The following is a 19,146-nucleotide window of genomic DNA, read 5'->3' on the forward strand; positions in this document are numbered from 1 at the left end:
GGCGGGGTTGGGGGGCGCGGGTGGGAGACGGGTCGCCCCCCGCGCGCTCGAGCCGGGGTGGAGCCTGCAGCCCGGCGCGGCGTCAGCGTTTAAGATGCAAAACGAGTCCCCACTCCCTCCCGCCCCACCCCGCCCGGTGAGCCTGGCTCCGCCGCTCCGCAGCCGCCCCCGCCTCCTGCGCGCCGCGGCGCCCCAGCCGGCGGCTCTACTTAAGCAGCGCGCGGGCCGCGACCCGGCACTCGCCTGGAGCGCGCGGGCGAGGCGGGCGGAGCGCACCGGAGCTCACGGGGGCGCACAGCGGCGCGCTCGCACCGCTCGGCTCTCGGCGGCGGCGGCAGCGGTCGGGGCGCAGGGCTGAGCGAGCGCCCGGGCTCCGGGGCTCTGCGAAAGGCGGCCGCGGCTCCCGAGTGCGGGCCCGCTCCCTGCCACTGCCCCGGCCCCGGCCCCGGCCCGGCCACTTCTTTGCCATGGCTCTGGCGGACAGCACACGTGGATTACCCAACGGGGGAGGCGGCGGGGGCGGCAGCGGCTCCTCGTCGTCCTCCGCGGAGCCGCCGCTCTTCCCCGACATCGTGGAGCTGAACGTGGGGGGCCAGGTGTACGTGACCCGGCGCTGCACGGTGGTGTCGGTGCCCGACTCGCTGCTCTGGCGCATGTTCACGCAGCAGCAGCCGCAGGAGCTGGCCCGGGACAGCAAAGGCCGCTTCTTTTTGGACCGGGACGGCTTCCTCTTCCGCTACATCCTGGATTACCTGCGGGACTTGCAGCTCGTGCTGCCCGACTACTTCCCCGAGCGCAGCCGGCTGCAGCGCGAGGCCGAGTACTTCGAGCTGCCGGAGCTCGTGCGCCGCCTCGGGGCGCCCCAGCAGCCCGGCCCGGGGCCGCCGCCTCCGCACTCGCGACGCGGGGTGCACAAGGAGGGCTCGCTGGGCGACGAGCTACTGCCGCTCGGCTACGCGGAGCCCGAGCAGCAAGAGGGCGCCTCTGGCGGGGCGCCGTCGCCCACGCTGGAGCTGGCGAGCCGCAGCCCGTCCGGGGGCGCGGCGGGCCCGCTGCTCACGCCGTCCCAGTCGCTGGACGGCAGCCGGCGCTCTGGCTACATCACCATCGGCTACCGCGGCTCCTACACCATCGGGCGGGACGCGCAGGCGGACGCCAAGTTCCGGCGGGTGGCGCGCATCACCGTGTGCGGCAAGACGTCGCTGGCCAAGGAGGTGTTTGGGGACACCCTGAATGAGAGCCGGGACCCCGACCGGCCCCCGGAGCGCTACACCTCGCGCTATTACCTCAAGTTCAACTTCCTTGAGCAGGCCTTCGACAAGCTGTCCGACTCGGGCTTCCACATGGTGGCATGCAGCTCCACGGGCACCTGCGCCTTTGCCAGCAGCACCGACCAGAGTGAGGACAAGATCTGGACCAGCTACACCGAGTACGTCTTCTGCAGGGAGTGAGCTCCCCAGACCCCTAGCCACTCCAGCGCCCACTCTCCCTCCTTCCTGCCCGAGATGATTACAGATCCTCCCGCTCCTCCTCTGTCCCCTGGCTACCCTTCCCTAGTGTCCCCCTCCAGTAGTTGCTGGGCCAGACCCGTCCCCATACCCTCCAGAACCTGCAGCCGCAAAACCTCTGGGCGTCCTCGTTTTCTCTGGACCCCGCTAATCAAGAGAACCCAGACACGTACCCCCCACCCCACGCTTCCTCTACTCCCTGCCTCCCACCGTCCCTCCCCCAGGTGGGACTTCAGTCTGGATCTGGTGGGGCAGGTTGGCCACAAAGTCACCAAGTATCTGGCAATGATTGAATTGTTCAGAACCTGATTGGACCGTGTCCAGTGTGTAGAAGATTCCTTGAAATCTTCTCGAGCCCTTACGACTCATTCTCATTCGCGGTTTAAGAGACCAGAATTGATAACACTGGGGACAGATAGTGTTTTAAAGGGCCATTATACAGTCTTTTGGACTCTCATTGAAGGTTGAGTTTCTAGAAGGCTGAATGGAAGACTGCGATCCTGGCATCAGGACCGCATGGAGGCAGTCCAGTGACTGTAAATGAATAAAGTTTTGAAAAGTTACAGGTAAAAGCAGAACAATCTAGTGCTGGCACAGTGAAGGATCCTGTCTTTCGCATACAGAATAAAAAAGTCTTTGCCTGTGGCTTGAACTTGTAGAAAGTGATCCTCCTGCCTGCGGAGGTGCCCCTTTTCATCGGCTTGTCGCCTGAAGCCCTTGGTTCTACTGGTTGAAATAGCAGCCTTTACTGTCGAAAGGGAGACAAGGGCGCTGCCCCCTAAGAGGGCAAGGCTGTCCAGGACGCCAAGACAGATGCAGGAAGACACCCAGCACTGACTGTAAAGGGAGCTGGGCAGTAATGCACGTCGTGAGTGTTAGGAAAGCCTGTACTCTTGCAGTGAATGGCAGTAGGATCCTTAGCTCTAAGATTTGGGGGTGGGGTGGGGAGGGGAGGGGAGGGAGGAAGGGATAGGAAGGGTGGGAAGGGAGGAGCCGACATAACTCATTTATTATTTGAAAGCTGGAAGTTTGTACCATCCGTTTTGAGTACATGCACATTTTAAAAATATCAAATAGTACATGCAAACATGCCAAGCATTTTATAAAGATTAGTAACAGACCTACTCTTAACTGGCAGTTGATTGAACTTACTGTTTTGAGTCCTAAACTTAGAAATTGCTAATACTTATAGAACTTAACCAAAGAGTTAACCCAGTAGGGTTTTAGTTTTTGAACTTTTATTTTCTTGTGGATTATAAATCTTGATGTTCAAATCTACTTACTTGAGCAAAATACGTTTGATTTTGGTTGCTTAGACTTAAGATCTCTTATTAAAGATCCTTGTTTTCTCCAAACCCAGCAAATGTTGACTGCTGGGCAAACCTGAATACCAGAAAATGCCACTTCCTTCATGCATTTGTTTGGAGTTAAGGTGGAATCTTTGCAAGTGGCAGAGCTACAGAGAAATATAAGCACCAAGGGCTGCCCATCTGTAGATAGCTGTAAAATGGAATATTTTTAAATGAAGGCAAATGAGTACTTAAAAGTGAGCTGAGCAATAAAATGGTGTTTTAGGTAAATGCAGCAGAAACAGAAGGAGACCTGGTTGCCTTATGCCTTTACTCTTACATGGAATAAATTCCCAATGCATATCCTGTGTGCACCATAAGTGAAGGGAAACAACCCACGTCATGCTTCATGCTGTGAGGTGTCCTTTGACTATTCTGTGATGATGGAGAAGACTTTCTAGTTTGTTTTGTTTGTTTCGGCATCTTTTCCTGAAGTCTGTTTTTAAAGATTTTGTAAGAGCCATTTTCAGTGTCTAGTGCTATTTTTCCTTCTTTTTAAAAATGAATCTTGTACTGTATCTTACTGTATCCATACAGCGGTTACGAATGGGAACAGTTTTATTCTTAGACTCATGTGATCCAATCTGTATATACCATATATAAACATTTTACACGAATCATTTAGTTTTCTAATTCATTTACTAATGCTATACAGTTTCCTATATTTACCCCTAGTAACCTGCATCAGATGGTGTATATACTAAAAGCAACATGTTTTGATGAGTTTCTTAAATCCTTGTCTATGGGGAATTTAGGTTTGGAAAAAATACCTAATTGTAAAACTGAGTTTGCACCATACTTTTTTTGCTTGGATATTAGTTGTATACTTAATCATGTGTCAATTAACTGTCTACTTAAAATCAAGGTACCTGTATTTTTAATTCACTGATTTTTTTAATTGGGAAAGAGAAAGATTTAAAGTCTTTATTATTAGAGTTACATTTTAAGAAAAGTAAAGTTAGCTTTATATACAAGGCCTGTAATTGTAGGGAAAGTGGAAGCAGAAATACAGGGAGTTGTGTTTGCTTATGTGTTGAGTTTGGTCTCAGACTAGATAATGCATCAGAACTTATCTCTGTTTCAAGCCTGGAATGATTTAGGGCTGTTGCTCACTGGCCAAAAGTGAGTGTCACAGAGATTTCCCTACCGTGTGTGGCATTTTGTTAGATTGTTCAACAAAAAGCACATGTTTGAGAACGTCTTAGGACAGATCAAAACCACTAACAGAGGGCAAGACTTACCAATTCTGATCTCCCTTGTCAAATATGCTTAACTCCAGGACATCATGAAAAACTGTTAAAATTTTGTCTCAAGTCTTATGAATGTTTATTTTGTAAAACTTTGAGTTGAACTATCCCACTTTCTTGTACATAGGCATCTTACTCCTCTCCCCCTTGCTGTCTGCACATCCTACCTTATTTGAAATACTGGAGATTTAATGATTAGGGACAGTAAACCAACCTCTTTTTCTAGGGATGACTGTCTCCTCTAAAGTTGAAGTCAATAAATGGGAAGTCTCTACTTTTAGCCCAAAGTAAAGGCTGGGTAGGAAATTCATTTTACATTGGGTAGATAGTATAACACAGGTAAGATGACTTGGCATGGGTACCTTTAAATCCCCTACTCCCCATGTACTTTGGGCCACAGAAGGAGCCTTTGAGGTCTATGAAGTGGGCTGGAGTGTTGATCATCACCTATGAGCTTCAGTGGGGTATTGAGGGCTGATTTGAATAAGCCCTCTTAAAACACCATTCATATAACCTGGGAGACTGTCATAAATTATCTAGATAATTATGACTGTATTAATCTGACTCAGATACATTACATATCTTGCTCTAATTATCATTTGATGTTCATAGTGACATTAGACTTTAAATAACAAACTTAATTTTTAAAAAGGGATTTATTGACAGTGGTGGTTAAAAAGACAGGTACCATGTTTCATGCTTTTGCTCCAAGTGATTGACATGTTTATTTTTTAATACATGTAGACTGTGAAGACCATATTCATTCTGATTTTTCAAATGGTATATTGTGGAAAATATTTCTTGAAGGTGTTAAATTTAAATTTTTTTCCCTTTCAATGCTGTTTTTATTCTTGTGTTTCTTATTTGGTTTTTTGGATTGATAGCAAAGTGATAATTTATAATGCTAGCCAAAATTGTCTTCTCTTTCAAACCAGACCCATATATATATAGATATGTGTGTGTGTGTGTGTGTATACACATACACACACACACACACACACGCACACATATATATGGCCTACTGCTTCTCTGAGGAAATGCATAATCTGTGAATACTCAGACAAAATGGGCAATTGGCAATGCTCCTAATATATTCCAATTTTTATTGGAATTTTCCATGAAATGTTATCATTACATTACAGCCATGTAAGGTGAAGCTTTGATAATTTTTTACTCTTCAAGTTATGGTAAAATCCAGTCTAATATTCAAATCATTTTTGTACTCATACATAAAAAATGCTAAATTACAATGCAGACATTTAGAAAAGTATTGACTAGAGGGGTTGAATTCCTTAAGAATTTCTCTTACATTCTAAATCACAAATACATTACTCAACTGACTTACGTGTTTAAAGTAGTTAAGCTGAATATTTTTATGGTAAACTTACCAGAGTCAATCCTTTGTTTGGAATTTTTTTTGCTACTAGAAATCATTTAAAAACTAAATTAGTTTTCTTAGATGACCTAAGTCTGTCTGTTGAGAAAGAAATAAAAGACTCTTATTTCCAGTATCTATAAGACATGAAAACAAGTTTGCTTATAGCCAGAAACAAGTTATGTTGAGGTTAACTTGTTGTTGTCATCATTTTGGACAATACAAATCTAAAAGTATTAACACATAAGAATTTAGATTCTCTACTGGGGTCCTTGAAACTTAGATGGAAGAAATTCAATCAGAATATCTATAGTAGAATATAATCATGTGTGGTAGTAAGATGGAGTAGTGGACCAAGAATACTTGTCACTTACGCATTTTGTGATTGTTTTTCCAAGCCAAGTATTTTATTTTAAATGTGTTTTGAGGTATATGTACATCAATTGTAAACTGTTATACAACTGTCTTTGTGACTTTACAGTCAGGTAAATTTTGCTGTTACTTTTGAATACAAATAATGACAATTCCTTTATGACCATTCAACAGCATTAGTAACTATTTAATGACAAAGGGTTAAAATATCTACTATAAATGTTAATTCTGAAGATGTAAATTATATGTTGTTTAATTTGGGGGGGGACATCTGAAAAACTCTTATCTGCTAAACAATGTAAGATTCCCACAGAGCTATCTGAGATTCTGAAATTGTTGAAAATGTTGTATGCTAAGCGATACATACTATTGAGTCATTTTCTCAAAATACAAGAGGAGAAGAAAAAAAATAATAACATTATAAGACTTTTCTAATGAAACAGAAAGCTAAAAGAAAAAGCCCTCTATATATTTTTTTAAAAAGATGGTGTGGAAATCGTTTCGGACATGCCCAAACTTTGAGAATTTCTTTAACTGTCTAAATGGTCTAGAGATTTTTGTTCTGTCTGTTCACAACCAGTTGTATAACAGAAATATTCAATGCTGTTTTCCTCCCTGTGTGTGAAGTAATGGATCATTGATTATGTGACTTGTTATGTATTCTATTAAACACTAAAAAAATAAAACATTCACTCCTTTAATTATTCCTTCTGGCTCTTTGATATAGATTGTGTCGAATGCTGGTCTAATTTCATTTAAGGGGTCCTTGAAACACTGGGAACGCTTCCCTAATTGTTGTGGGACTACTGATGAGCATTAAGCTATCAGAAGTACTCCTCACTGAGTAGACCAGCTAGTCCCAGCGTGAACACGTCCCTTCCCCAGAGTTTATTGTCAGGAATGCACAGGTGGTTTGGTACTCAGTGTAGAAGAAAAGCCCTTCACAAACATATTCTTTGACCTCAGTCTTTGCAACATGTGCCAATTGTGTATAGGGACAAGGAAAAAGAAGCTTTCAGATGTACTTTCAATCAAAAGTACAATTCAGGGCTGGGTGTGGTGGCTCATGCTTGTAATTCTAGCACTCTGGGAGGCCAAGGCAGGAGGATTGCTTGAGCTCAGGAGTTGGAGACCAGACTGAGCAAGAGTGAGGCCCCCGTCTCAACTAAAAATAGAAAAAAAATTAGCTGGGCAGCTAAAAATAGAAAAAATTAGCTGGGCATGGTGGTGCACACCTGTAGTATCGGTTACTTGGGAGGCTGAGGCAGGAGGATAGCCTGAGCCCAGGAGTTTGAGGTTGCTATGAGCTATGACATCATGGCACTCTAGCCTAGGCAACAGAGTGAGAGACTCTGTCTGAAAAAAAAATTAAATAAAAATATAATTCATAAAGATAAGTTTCTAAAGAATGTTGGGAAAGAGGATCTGCATTTTGATATGAAGGGTCCTTACTGCATCCTCTCCAGTCATTGATGTCTGTCCTCTCTAAAGAAAGCACAGTGCTGTTAAGATTGGGAAATCAACGAAACTTGAGTCTGCTAGGTTATGGCGCAGGAAGCCGTGAGTCGGGCGGGTAGAGTGAGCCAGGCTTCGCCCTTCCTCTTTTGCCTGTACTTCCTCTGGGTAGCTTTTGTTTTAAAAGTGTGTATGTGTGTGTGTGTGTGTGTGTGTGTGTGTGTGTGTGTGTGTATGTGTGTACATACACACGATTTATTTTTTTGAAAGTTTAATACATATGGTGAAAAATTTAAGTAATACAAGGATGTATAAATAGAAAGTAAATCTCCCTTCTCCAGTAACTCCTAGTTTTTCATAGGGGCCTCCTTTTGATTCTGTAGGAATTATACCTGTTCCATGTCTTGCTTTCTACTTTTAACTACATATCCTGGAGTCATTGCAATGTTTAAATATGTAGCAATGATCTACTTCATGCTGTTTGATAGCTACATGATATTCTGCAGGATATGTCATTGTCTAGATGTTTTGTCATTTATTTTACCAGTCCTTTATTGATAGTCATTAAGTTTTCAAGGACTGATGTACTGCATGTATATATATATATATATATATATATATATATATATATATACACTGAGTCTAGCTTTTTTGTATGAAGTGATGCCAAGAGAGAAATGACTGGGAGGTACTTTTTCCCTACTGAGGAACTATGAAAACAGTATGAAAGTTCCCTAGGAAATGGGGATGGTGGTGGTATGAAATAACTTTAGGGTTGTTAGGCATGTAAGTATGAAATTTTATCTAGCTTTCATATTGGGGACAAAGCCTCCTCTCTTTGTTTTCTACCTCCCTTCAAATTTTATTATAGTTTTTTTAATGAATTGTAACAAATGGTTATTTTTTAGGAATATATGTAGAGGAGCCATAATATACCCCATACTTCTTAAGGAGGCACCTCTAGGGGAGTTGGAAAAGGATAGGAAGATATAGAATAAATATGGGACCTTCTGGAATATCAACTTGACTAATAGAGATGTGTATATATGAATTGGGGAATTAGGTCCTTTAACTGGCAAGTGATTTGTGAAAATCTATTTGATGTTATGGAAAGTATGGGAAATTTACAGGAATTTAAAACGTAAAAGCCTAAATGTTAAAGATATTTTGAGCTGTAGAATTGCAGGGATGAATTCACTCTCTTCTGCCATTAAGAACTTGGTGGTGGTAGAGCTAAGAACTTCTGCTGGTATATATGGGCCTTGTTTTTTGATGGGTAGTTTCGGGGTAATAGTCTTTTAAGGTCCCTGCTTATCTGATAGGGACACGGGAATGAGTAAGACCCCCCCCAAAGCACTGAGGATTAGTAAGGGAGCCAAATAGTGATAAAATAACTTGGAAGTGCAGTTCTAGGATAGTCTGAACAACTGTAGGAGTCAGAAAGGGGATGCCTCACTCATGTCTTAGGCATGCTAGAGGAGGAGATGCCAGAGCAGAGGCTTAAAAGTCAAGAAGAGGAAGAGGAGGGTCCTTCTAAGCACAGGCCAGCTCTGTGAGGAAAGACCTGGAGGCAGCCAGAGCTAGAAATAGCTCTGTGTTGCTGAAATCTGGTAGCAAAACAAAACAAAACCCCAACCAAACAAAAAAACTTGGAGAGGCTGTACAGGCCAGATCAGGGTGAGTCTCACAGACCCTGTTAAAAGATTTGGACTTTGGTTCTTAGGGTTTACTAAAGAATTTTAAGCAAGTTGTGAAATAATCAGAATTCCTTTTTGCAGAGACTTCTTCGGGGCCCTGTGAGGGTTGGGTTTGACAGGCACAGCCAGCAGTTAGAAGCCAGGTTAGGAAGCTGTTCAGAGAGTTGTTCAGAGCTGTTCAGCTGTTCAGGAGTCCAGATGAAAGGGCCACATTCGGCCACATGCAGATCACCTGGCTGCAGGGGGAAGGGATGAGGTTTTGTTCATCTTTCTTCTCCCTTCAAACCTCCCAGGCTTTACAGTTTTCCAGGCATGAGTTTCTTTGCGATAATATTGGAAACACCGTGTTTGAATGAGGAATTCTTGTCTTCGGTTGATATCTATGTCTCATCATCAAGACTCATATTATGGAGTCTTTAAAGAGACCTAATCAATTATTTATTTAGAAGGCACTTGATAGAGCACCTATTATTATGCATAAAGCATCCTGAAATACCAACTCATTTTTTTCATCTTCAACTGTTATGAATTGAGCTTCTCAGGTATTTGAGACACAGCCTTCTCCCTTCAGTTGTGCTTGCTTTACCTTCACCAACAGAGAGCAAAGTGGCCAACTGGCCAATTAAAGGATATTTACTTATGTAACTACCAGAAATTATAGAAAACTTAGGCTTTCCACACTTGGCATGACTGGAGTTTTATGAACCATATCTTTTCCCCTGCAATTCTTTTAAATACATTTAATAGTTACTAAGAATGGTTTTTTCCCTTCGTTTTTCAAAGTGAAAAAGATGAAGCACAGTAATAATAGATTCTAAAATTAGTTATTTAGAGTTCCCTTTTGTTATAGTAACTGACAACATTTCCTATGTTATGTACCATTTATTCCTCATTAATCCATTATCTTTCTTCATTCTAGTAAGACTTTTTGGGTGGATGAGTAGAATCCAAGTTTAGGGCAGATCCTGATCTCTGTATATAGAAAGAAAAGGGCAGGGGAAGTATCTTCTTGCTCTGTCTTTATCTTTACTTTTTGGAAAGCATTGAATAACAATCACATAGTTGCGAGCAACAGGAATTTGAGAGAAATGAAATTAAAAGCTTAGGCTCATTGGCAACTTGGTTTGCTGGCTTCTACTTTGTGGTGCGGTCTTAACCTTGACTTACCCTGACATGTATTTGCCCGTTTATAATATGGAAAAAAGCATTTATTTCTTTTTCTATTTTGCCCCAGTATGTTTATAATATGGAAAAAAGAATTTATTTCTTTTTCTATTTTGCCCCAGTACTCAACATAGTGTATAGCACATAATAGATCACCAATAAAAGTTTGTTGAATAGATGAACAAATGCTTATGTTAGTTCATTCTTCTTCTTATTATTATTATTTTACTTGCAAGCATGAAACCACAGAGTTTATTGAGGAAGGGCAAGATAGGTTTACAAAGCAAGAGCAAGATATAGGTTTACAGAGCAAGAGCAAGATATGTTCACCACAGATGACAAATGGACTTCGTGTCTTAACAAAAGGGCCAGTTGATTCTCTTTTACATATCAGGGAGAAAAAGAACTAACTTGAAATTTGCCAATCTTTGCCTTATAAAATAACTCTACCAAATATCAATAATCCCTCTTTATACATATATATTTTGAGAAATTACAACTGTAGTTTCATAAATATATTAAAATGACTCTTCTTTCATCTGACTTAAAAGTCACAAACATTAGGATGAGAAACTGATTTGGATATTTTTTTCTGAATAGTTATTCTCTGGCAGCTGCTCCAAAGCCCCATGTGAATTTCTGGCTAAAGGAGAAAAGGCTTGACAATGTTTCCATTTTATGATAGAAGTCAAGTTCACTGACAGCCATATTATAGTCTTTCCTCTGGGGCTATTATTTGGTACAGAGTTTTGAAAATCTTAACTGGAAAGCTTCAAGAGGTGCCTCTAAGAGTTGCAGGAAAGAAATTTGACCTCTCTGAAATGCTGGAATATACTGTTTCAAATGTTCCGCTGGTGAGAGTTGTGGTTTTTTAAAAATGACAATTGCAAGTACTTTTAAAAAATAAATGATCTGTATAATGATGCTCTGACCTTACCATAAGTGAATATATTGTTTTTTTCTTTGCTCAGAACCATGTGTGCACAAAGTATAAGTTCTCTTCATGTCAGAAACAGAGTTGTTAGTCAAAGTTTTGCCCTTTAGTTCTGAGAGTGTTGCATCTAAAATGTGAGTAATGCAAAAAACAAAAAATAATAGTGAAACTTCGTTATATTGTTGTTGTATTTCTCTTCTGTAATGTATACATAGTCTTCTCCTTCCAGTGTCTAAGAAGAACTCTCAAAATTCTAGGTTTGAGTTAATTTGGTGATATGTAGGTAAATCAATACTTTCGTTTTGGTTTTTGGCTCTAACAGTTGAAAGAGCTTTTTGGGCTTGAATCCTTTGACATTTGTCTTTAACCCTACTTTACTTTATGGACCTAGACACAGTTGTTAAGTCTACCAGTGACTTCCCATTTAACAGGATGATATTAGTGGCTATGAACTGAACATTTGTGTCCCCCAAAATTGATATGTTAAAGCCCTAACCCACAATGTAACTGTATTTGGAAGTAGGGCCATTATGGAAGTAATTAAGGTTAGATAGAGTCATTAGGGTGGTGTCCTGATCCAATAGGATTAATATGATTATAAGAAGAGGAAGAAAGACCAGGGCACCCCCCTCCAACCCCCTCCTCACACTGGCTTATAAAGAAAGAAGTTATGTGAGCACACACAGAGAGATGGTGCCCATCTACAAATCAAGAGGAGGTCTCAGAATGAAACTTATTCTGCTGGCACCTTGAGCTTGTCTTCCCAGCCTGCAGAACTCTGAGAAATAAATTTCTGTTGTTTAAACCACACAGTCTATGGTATTTTGTTATGGCAGCCTGAGCATACAAATACATTAACTTTCACTTAGTTATAGGAAACTAACCGGAAATGATCATTAGGCAAGAAAGAACAGACAGAAGGGAGTCACCTTCTCTTTAAAATAGATTGAAGTTAAAATTGCCACACACTTTAGTGAGGAGCTATGAGGTGCTCACTCATGTAACTGTAACATGCCATTACCAATGGGACATTTTTAAACTAGGACTTAGAGTTTTAGGGAGATTATTGCTAAAGGTTCTGTGAACGAAATTGACCTTGGAGATACAGTCAGTGATTTTCATCACCATCCACATTAGTGTCAGTCCTTGTCTCTCATAAAATGAGAATATCTGAAGTTCTAGTACAAAAAAACAATGTTTTCTCCAATTCCAAAATTTGGAGTTTTGTGATAGTTGGATAAATATTTGCTTATTAATTTTGAAACTCAAAGGAGTTTTTTTGTAGCTTAATACTATAAATGTTTTCCAAGGGAGTTTCCATAGTCCTCATGGACTGTGGCTAGCTAGCGTAGACTTAATTAATAAAGCTAGGACTATGGGAAGCTAAAGTAATCTTTATTAACAGAGATTTATGGAACTTTTGTCTTCCTTGGTAGTTAATATTTTGCATCTGTTAAACCAAAAAGGATTTAGTTTAAAAGCTGAAGTCTTTAAAAAAGGGAAGAGTATACTTTTGTTTTAATATCCTTTAACCAATATATATAATGTCTTTTTGAACAAATGAAATATGTTTGTTAGACTAACTTTCCAATTTTACAGATATAAAAGTATACTAGTCTAGTCAACAACCTTGTGTTCTCTCCATGTACTATCTGAGATAACTCAAAGCTCTTTGCACATAAGTTCCCCTTATGTGTTTAAAAAGAAATAGGAGAAGGATACAGTTAGTCAGGCATTGAATAGTGGAAATGTATGAAGCATAACTATGAAAAGACAAAAATGCTTTTTTTATTTTTTAATATTTCATTTCATTTTAAATTGACAAATAAAATTCTATATATTTATCTTATACAACACGATATTTTGAAATATATGTATATGTACATTGTGAAATGCCTAAATCAAGCTACTTAATGTGCATTACCTCACATAATTACCATTTTTGATGCTGAGGACACTTAAAATCTACTCTCTTACCATTTTTAAGGAATACAATATATTAACTATAATCACCATGTTGTGCAGTAGATCTCTTGAACTTATTCCTCCTACCTAACTGAAATTTTGTCTCCTTTGACCACTATCTCCTACCTACCCACCCCCACTGCCCCAGGCCCTGGAAACCATCATTCTACCCTCTATTTTCATTAGTTCTATTTCATTAGTTCAACTTTCATTAGTTCTAGATTCCACATGTAAGCGATACCATATAATATTTGCCTCTTTGTGCTTGGGTTATTTCACTTAATATAATGTCCTTCAAGTTCATCCATATTGTTGACAATAACAGAATTTTCTTCTTTCTTATGGATGAATAGTATTCCATAGTATATACATAACACATTTTCTTTATCCATTTATCTGTCCATGGACACTTAGGTTGATTCCATAGCTTGGCTATTGAGAATAGTGCTGCAGTGAATATGGGAGTGAAGATATCTCTCTGAGATACTGATATCATTTCCTTTGGGTATATGCCCAGTAGTGGGATTGCCGGGTCATAGGGTAGTGCTATTTTTAATTTTTTGAGGAACCTCCATACAGTTTTCCATAATGGCTGTACTAATTTACATTCACACCAACAGTATAAAAGGGCTTCCTTTTCCCCATACCCTTGCCAATACTTATCTCTTGTCTTTTTCATAATGGCCATCTTAACATGTGTAAGGTGATATCTCATTGTGGTTTGATTTGCATTTCCCTGATGATTAGTCATGTTGGCATTTTTGAATACCTGTTGGCCATTTTCTGTCTTCTTTTGAGAAATGTCTATTTAGCTCTTTTACCCATTTTTAAATTGAATTTTTTTTTTGCTATTGAGTTGAGTTCCTTATATATTATGAGTATTAACCCCTTATCAGATATGTAGTTTACAAATATTTTCCCCCATTTTTTAGGTTGTCTCTTCACTCTGTTGATTTTTTCCTTTACTGTGCAGAAGATGTTTAGTTTGATGTAATCTCATTTGTCTATTTTTGTTTAGGTTGCCTGTGTTTTTGAGTTCTTATTCCAAAGATCTTTGCCCATCCCCAGGTCATGAAGCCTTTTCTTTGTGTTTCCTTCTAGAACTTTTATTATTTCAGGTCTTACACTTTAAATCTGTAATCCATTTTGAGTTTATTTTTATATACAATGAGAGATAAGGGCCTAGCTTCATTTTTCTGCATGTAGATCTCTAGTGTTTGCAGCACCATTCATTGAAGAGACTGTTCTTTCCTCATTGAGTGTTCTTGGTGCCTTTGTTGATAATACGTTGGGTGTAAATGTGTGAATTTATTTCTGGGCTCTCTATTCTATTCTTGATGTTGAGAGTTTTTCATATGTTTATTTGCCACCTGAATATCTTCTTTTATGAAATGTCTGTTAATAACTGTTTGTAAATGCTGTCCTTCAAAACAATCATTTTGGAGGACTCTACATTTATTTCAATAAGAGTCACAGAAAATCAATTTAAACACCTAAGTGGACATATAGGAATGACATTTATCGAGTGTCAGGTGGGTGGGCGGGGGGAGGAGGGGATCGGTATATACAAACATAATGAGTGAGATATGCAATGTCTGGGGGATGGTCACGCTTGAAGCTCTGACTCAAGGGGGGAGGGGAGGCATGGGCAATATACATAATCTTAACATTTGTACCTCCATAATATGCTGAAATAAAAAAAATGGGAAAAATGATATTTAGCAGATTACTAGTTTATAGAAGGGAGCGACTATCTGTTAAAAAATGTTGATGCTTGGGAAGAGTACAGGAAATGGATGTTGGTGATTGTTGCACAACAATACAAATATATTATTACATAATGCTACAAAACTGTATACTTAATAATGGCAACAATGGTACATTTTTTGTTATGTATGTTTTACCACAATAAAATATGAGCCTAATGATAAGATGAAATGTAGAAAATTATAAAGAGAATAAAAATTCTTGTGTAAACCTGCCAGAAAAAATGCTGACATTGAAATCATCTGCAATTATTATGAGAAACTTTGGAAAGTCACTCTTTTGGTTGTGCTACACCCATAACATAATGCTCAAACATATTAGCAATTCTTCATTTGGAAGAGTTATGACTCACACAACCAAAGCAGTCTACTAACTTTTGGTGACCTTTTAATTTCTGAAAATTTGCAAATGTGTATATGTGTCAGTATCTGCTTAAATTTGCATTAAGGGAATTTTCTATTTTGGTGCTTGGTCCTTCTCCATTAGCCCAAATAATTAAGAGTTGGCACTCAAATTGAATGGAAATGAAATTGTACCTTATTTGGAATTTCAAAAGGCTTTGCATGAACATTATAATTCCCATTCCATAAGTCAAAGGAAGGAATAAAAGAATTAGTATTTAGAGTCAGAAACCAAGTTAGCATTTCTAATGTTAAGAAAGATCCAGGTGTGTGATTTCTTCCTTAATACTCTCATTGTTGTATAAATTAATTTGGTGTTTACTGGATTGAGAGCTGAAGCCATTCTTTAAGGAACAAAAATATGTAATGGAAAAACTGCAGTCATGATTTTAAAGAGATTTTAGAATAAGCAGATTCTGCATGGATTGAAGGCAGGCACTGGGAGAAGTTCCCCAGAGTCTTCTTAAGTTTCATCTGAACTGTGAGGGTTAAGGATGGACTGAGGACATGAGTATCTGTCTCTGCTGTTTTGGGGTTGACATCCCTTTGGGAAGTTGACTCCAAGCTGAAGGTTGGCAACTCAGGGTGAAGGAGCTGCTTCACAGTAATGGATGGTAAGCTTGGGTAAAAATTTAAAGTGGGAAGAATATACACACCAGGTGGCAGAGGAACCAACCCCGTTGAAGTATTTGGGAGATTAGACATACAGATAGAGTAGTGGCTCTCCAAGGGTTAGGGTGGGACCATTTTTCCCCTTCCCCAGAGAATATTTGGTAATATCTGGAGACACTTTCAGTTGTCATAGCCTGGGGGAAGGGTGCTACTGACATCTAGTGAGCAGAGACCAGCAATATTGCTAAATATCCTGTGAATATACAGGACAGCCCCCTATGGCATAGGATTATTTGACCCTTCAGGACTGGTGACAGTTCTGAAGTTATAAAGCCCTGTGATAGAAGGGAGAATGAATAGATGGGCAAAGAAATAGTCAGGGTAAAGAATTTGTTCCCAGAGTTGACTGGGGTGTTGAGTGTTATTGAGTTGCAAGAGGAAACAGTTATATGGCTTGTCAGGTTTGAGATAGGTGAGAGTGAAGAAGGGGAATGGCAGGGGGGTGAGTAGACTCTTGCAAAGGTATTTTTGTCATCTTGGTTAGTGTCCCATCAGGGCTAACCAGGGAAGCCAGGACCTGGAAAAGAGTGGAACAGAAAGTCTTGCCAGGCAATGTGTCAAGTCTGAAGAAGAACAAGACAATACCATAGCTTCAGGCAGGAGAATGGAGGTGAAGAGACCCTAGACAGATGACATAGGGTGGGTCTGGGTGGGTGAAAGATATGGAGATATGAAAGATGAAAGACTGGGAAGTCATGGAAAGTGAAAAGTAACAAAAGCAAGGAGGTTGAACAATGGTCCTCAAACTCTGTGTGCACATTAGAGTAACTTAGGGAATTAAAAGAAATACTGATTGTCTAGGACTCATCTCAGACCAATTAAGTTCAACTGTTTGAGGGTGAGTTCTGGACTTCAACTATATTTACAGATGTTTCCTAAATGTTTCTAATGGGCAGCTAGGTTGAGAACTGCTGCCTTAGGGCAATAAAGTCTAGGAGGAAGAAATGGGGTGACTAGAACTTACTCTGAAATAAGCTGCCATCTCAGATTAGGGGCTGCTTGTCCTTTGCCCTGGTGTTTTGCTACCTGTCCCTTGCAGAGATGTGTGTGGGCAGAGTTTGGGAGGTGCCCATGCCAGGAGGTTGAAGTTGGGTTGTGCCAGAGCCTTCAAGGTATAGATCCTGATAATAAGGGAGGCAGAACAAGGCAGGCAGGTTCACACTTCTTATTAGTGACAAATGACCGAGCTTTAGATTTAAACTTCCAGAGAGTCCCCAAATCAAAGCATTGAGTTACTTTGTAATAAAAAGTAATCCTTAGGAGTAAATATAATATTAAATAAGTTACATGAACAATTAAAAACTATTTCCTATTTTGTATATATATGTGTAAAGAGAATGGCAGTATAAGAGATGAAATGAAAAGGTGAAAAATGATGGGTGTCTTAGGGAAAGTGCACAATTGTCTCTACAAGTAGCTGGTACAGGCAGCCTGTTTTCTCATCTTGTTGCTGGAGGAAGAACAATGAACTGGGCAGGATAGTGCCTCCTTTGCAGTGGGGTCATCCCTTATCTGCCCTTTCAAGATCCCAGCAAACATTCCTTTCTAGTAGAAAGGGACTAGGAGTGAAAGCATTCTTTGTCTGGGACTTTTTCAAAGGGACTGAGTAAGTGACTGGTGGTGAAAATCTGGTCTGATTTCATTTGTCTCTGGCAGGGCCTGGTGGCAATTTAATATTCTTTATTATTATTTTACATGCAACTTCCTTCCTAGCTTATGATTCCTGTCAGGACTGTGTATTATTATCCATTAGTCATTTCTCTTGGGTTAGCCTATAATGCTTCAAAAGAGGGCTGGTGTATTTCAGTAATTTTGCTTACAATTTGATTTGTGCTCTCTAGAAGCCCAATTTAGTTTCATCAGCACATTTCAGCACACAACAGCTGGGCCCTGGGATGGAATCATTTACATACCTTAGCAGCAGAGAGCTAAGCCCCAGGAACCCAGAATCTGGCCAGATATTCTCCCTAGAGCCTCACCTCACATTTCTTTTTTGCAGAAAAGTTTCATTTTTATGTTTTTTTTAACCTTAAAAGTGTTTTAATTAATATATTTAAGTTTTTTAATTAGGTGATACATTTGCATAGATTATAAATAGAAAAGTTTGTACTATGGTCCCAGCTACTTGGGAGGCTGAGGCAGGAAGATCTCCAGGAGTCTGGAGCTGCAATGAGCTGTGATCATGTCACTGCACTCCAGTCTGGCCACAGAGTGAGACCCCATCTCTAAAAAAAGAAAATTAATGTCAAGGTATAGAAGGCATACAGTGAAAATCTCACTCCTACCTGGTCTCCTATTTCCACTTCTTTTCCCCAGTAACTGACCATTATGTTTTATTTCTTATGTAGGTAGCACTTGGAGATTTTTATGAACATTAAAGTAAATATTAATGTATATTTTCCTTCCAAATAATTTTTACACAAGTGGAAGTATAATGTATACATTGTTCTGTATCCTCAATTTTTTGAACAATATATGTGGGATATTTATTTATATCAGATCATAAAAAACTCTTTCATTCTTTTTTGACAGTTGTATAGAGAATGTGAGTTCCTCATATGGAAATATATATGTGTAACTTCTTGAGATCAGTGGCCCAACCACCAGTTTAGTGTTGTCATTTTGACTGTGGCACCAAGGAACATTTTGTGATGCCTACTCTCTATGAAATATCTTCCTAACTTTTTTGTTTGTTTATGTTTTTATTTTTATTTCAATAGATTTAGGGGGTACAAGTGGTTTTTGTTACATGGATGAATTGTATAGTGGTAAAATCAGGGCTTTTTGTGTACCCATCATCCAAATAGTGTACATTGTACCTGATAGGTAATTTTTATAGACACATAGTACTCATACATGCTTAGGGGTACAGTGTGATCTTTCTTTCTTTCTTTTTATTTTATTTTATTTATTTTGAGACAAGAGTCTCGCTTTGTTGCCGAGGCTAGAGTGAGTGCCGTGGTGTCAGCCTAGCTCACAGCAACCTCAAACTCCTGGGCTCAAGCAATCCTGCTGCCTCAGCCTCCCAAGTAGCTGGGACTACAGGCATGTGCCACCATGCCTGGCTAATTTTTTCTATATATATTAGTTAGCCAATTAATTTCTTTCTATTTATAGTAGAGACGGGGTCTCGCTCTTGCTCAGGCTGGTTTTGAACTCCTGACCTTGAGCAATCTGCCCGCCTCAGCCTCTCAGAGTGCTAGGATTACAGGCGTGAGCCACCATGCTTGTAAGCTGCAG

At 40.1% G+C, this 19,146-nt stretch overlaps 2 protein-coding genes across 2 annotated transcripts in view; one reads left to right on the forward strand and one right to left on the reverse strand.

The window, feature by feature from the left end:
- ACOD1 (aconitate decarboxylase 1) overlaps nucleotides 1-4,492 on the reverse strand; it is a 71,128-nt gene extending 66,636 nt beyond the window's left edge. The window contains exon 1 of the mRNA XM_012737070.3: nucleotides 4,482-4,492. The gene's annotated coding sequence lies outside the window, so the exon portion shown is untranslated. The remainder of the gene's footprint in view (nucleotides 1-4,481) is intronic.
- Nucleotides 187-6,552, forward strand: KCTD12 (potassium channel tetramerization domain containing 12). The gene has a single exon (XM_012737073.3). It carries the CDS (start codon nucleotides 468-470, stop codon nucleotides 1,449-1,451), a length of 984 nt encoding a protein of 327 aa, XP_012592527.1. The 5' UTR covers nucleotides 187-467; the 3' UTR covers nucleotides 1,452-6,552.
- The last annotated feature ends 12,594 nt before the right edge of the window (nucleotides 6,553-19,146 follow it).

Source organism: Microcebus murinus, chromosome 13 (assembly GCF_040939455.1).
Source record: "Microcebus murinus isolate Inina chromosome 13, M.murinus_Inina_mat1.0, whole genome shotgun sequence".
NCBI classification, from domain to species: Eukaryota; Metazoa; Chordata; class Mammalia; order Primates; family Cheirogaleidae; genus Microcebus; species Microcebus murinus.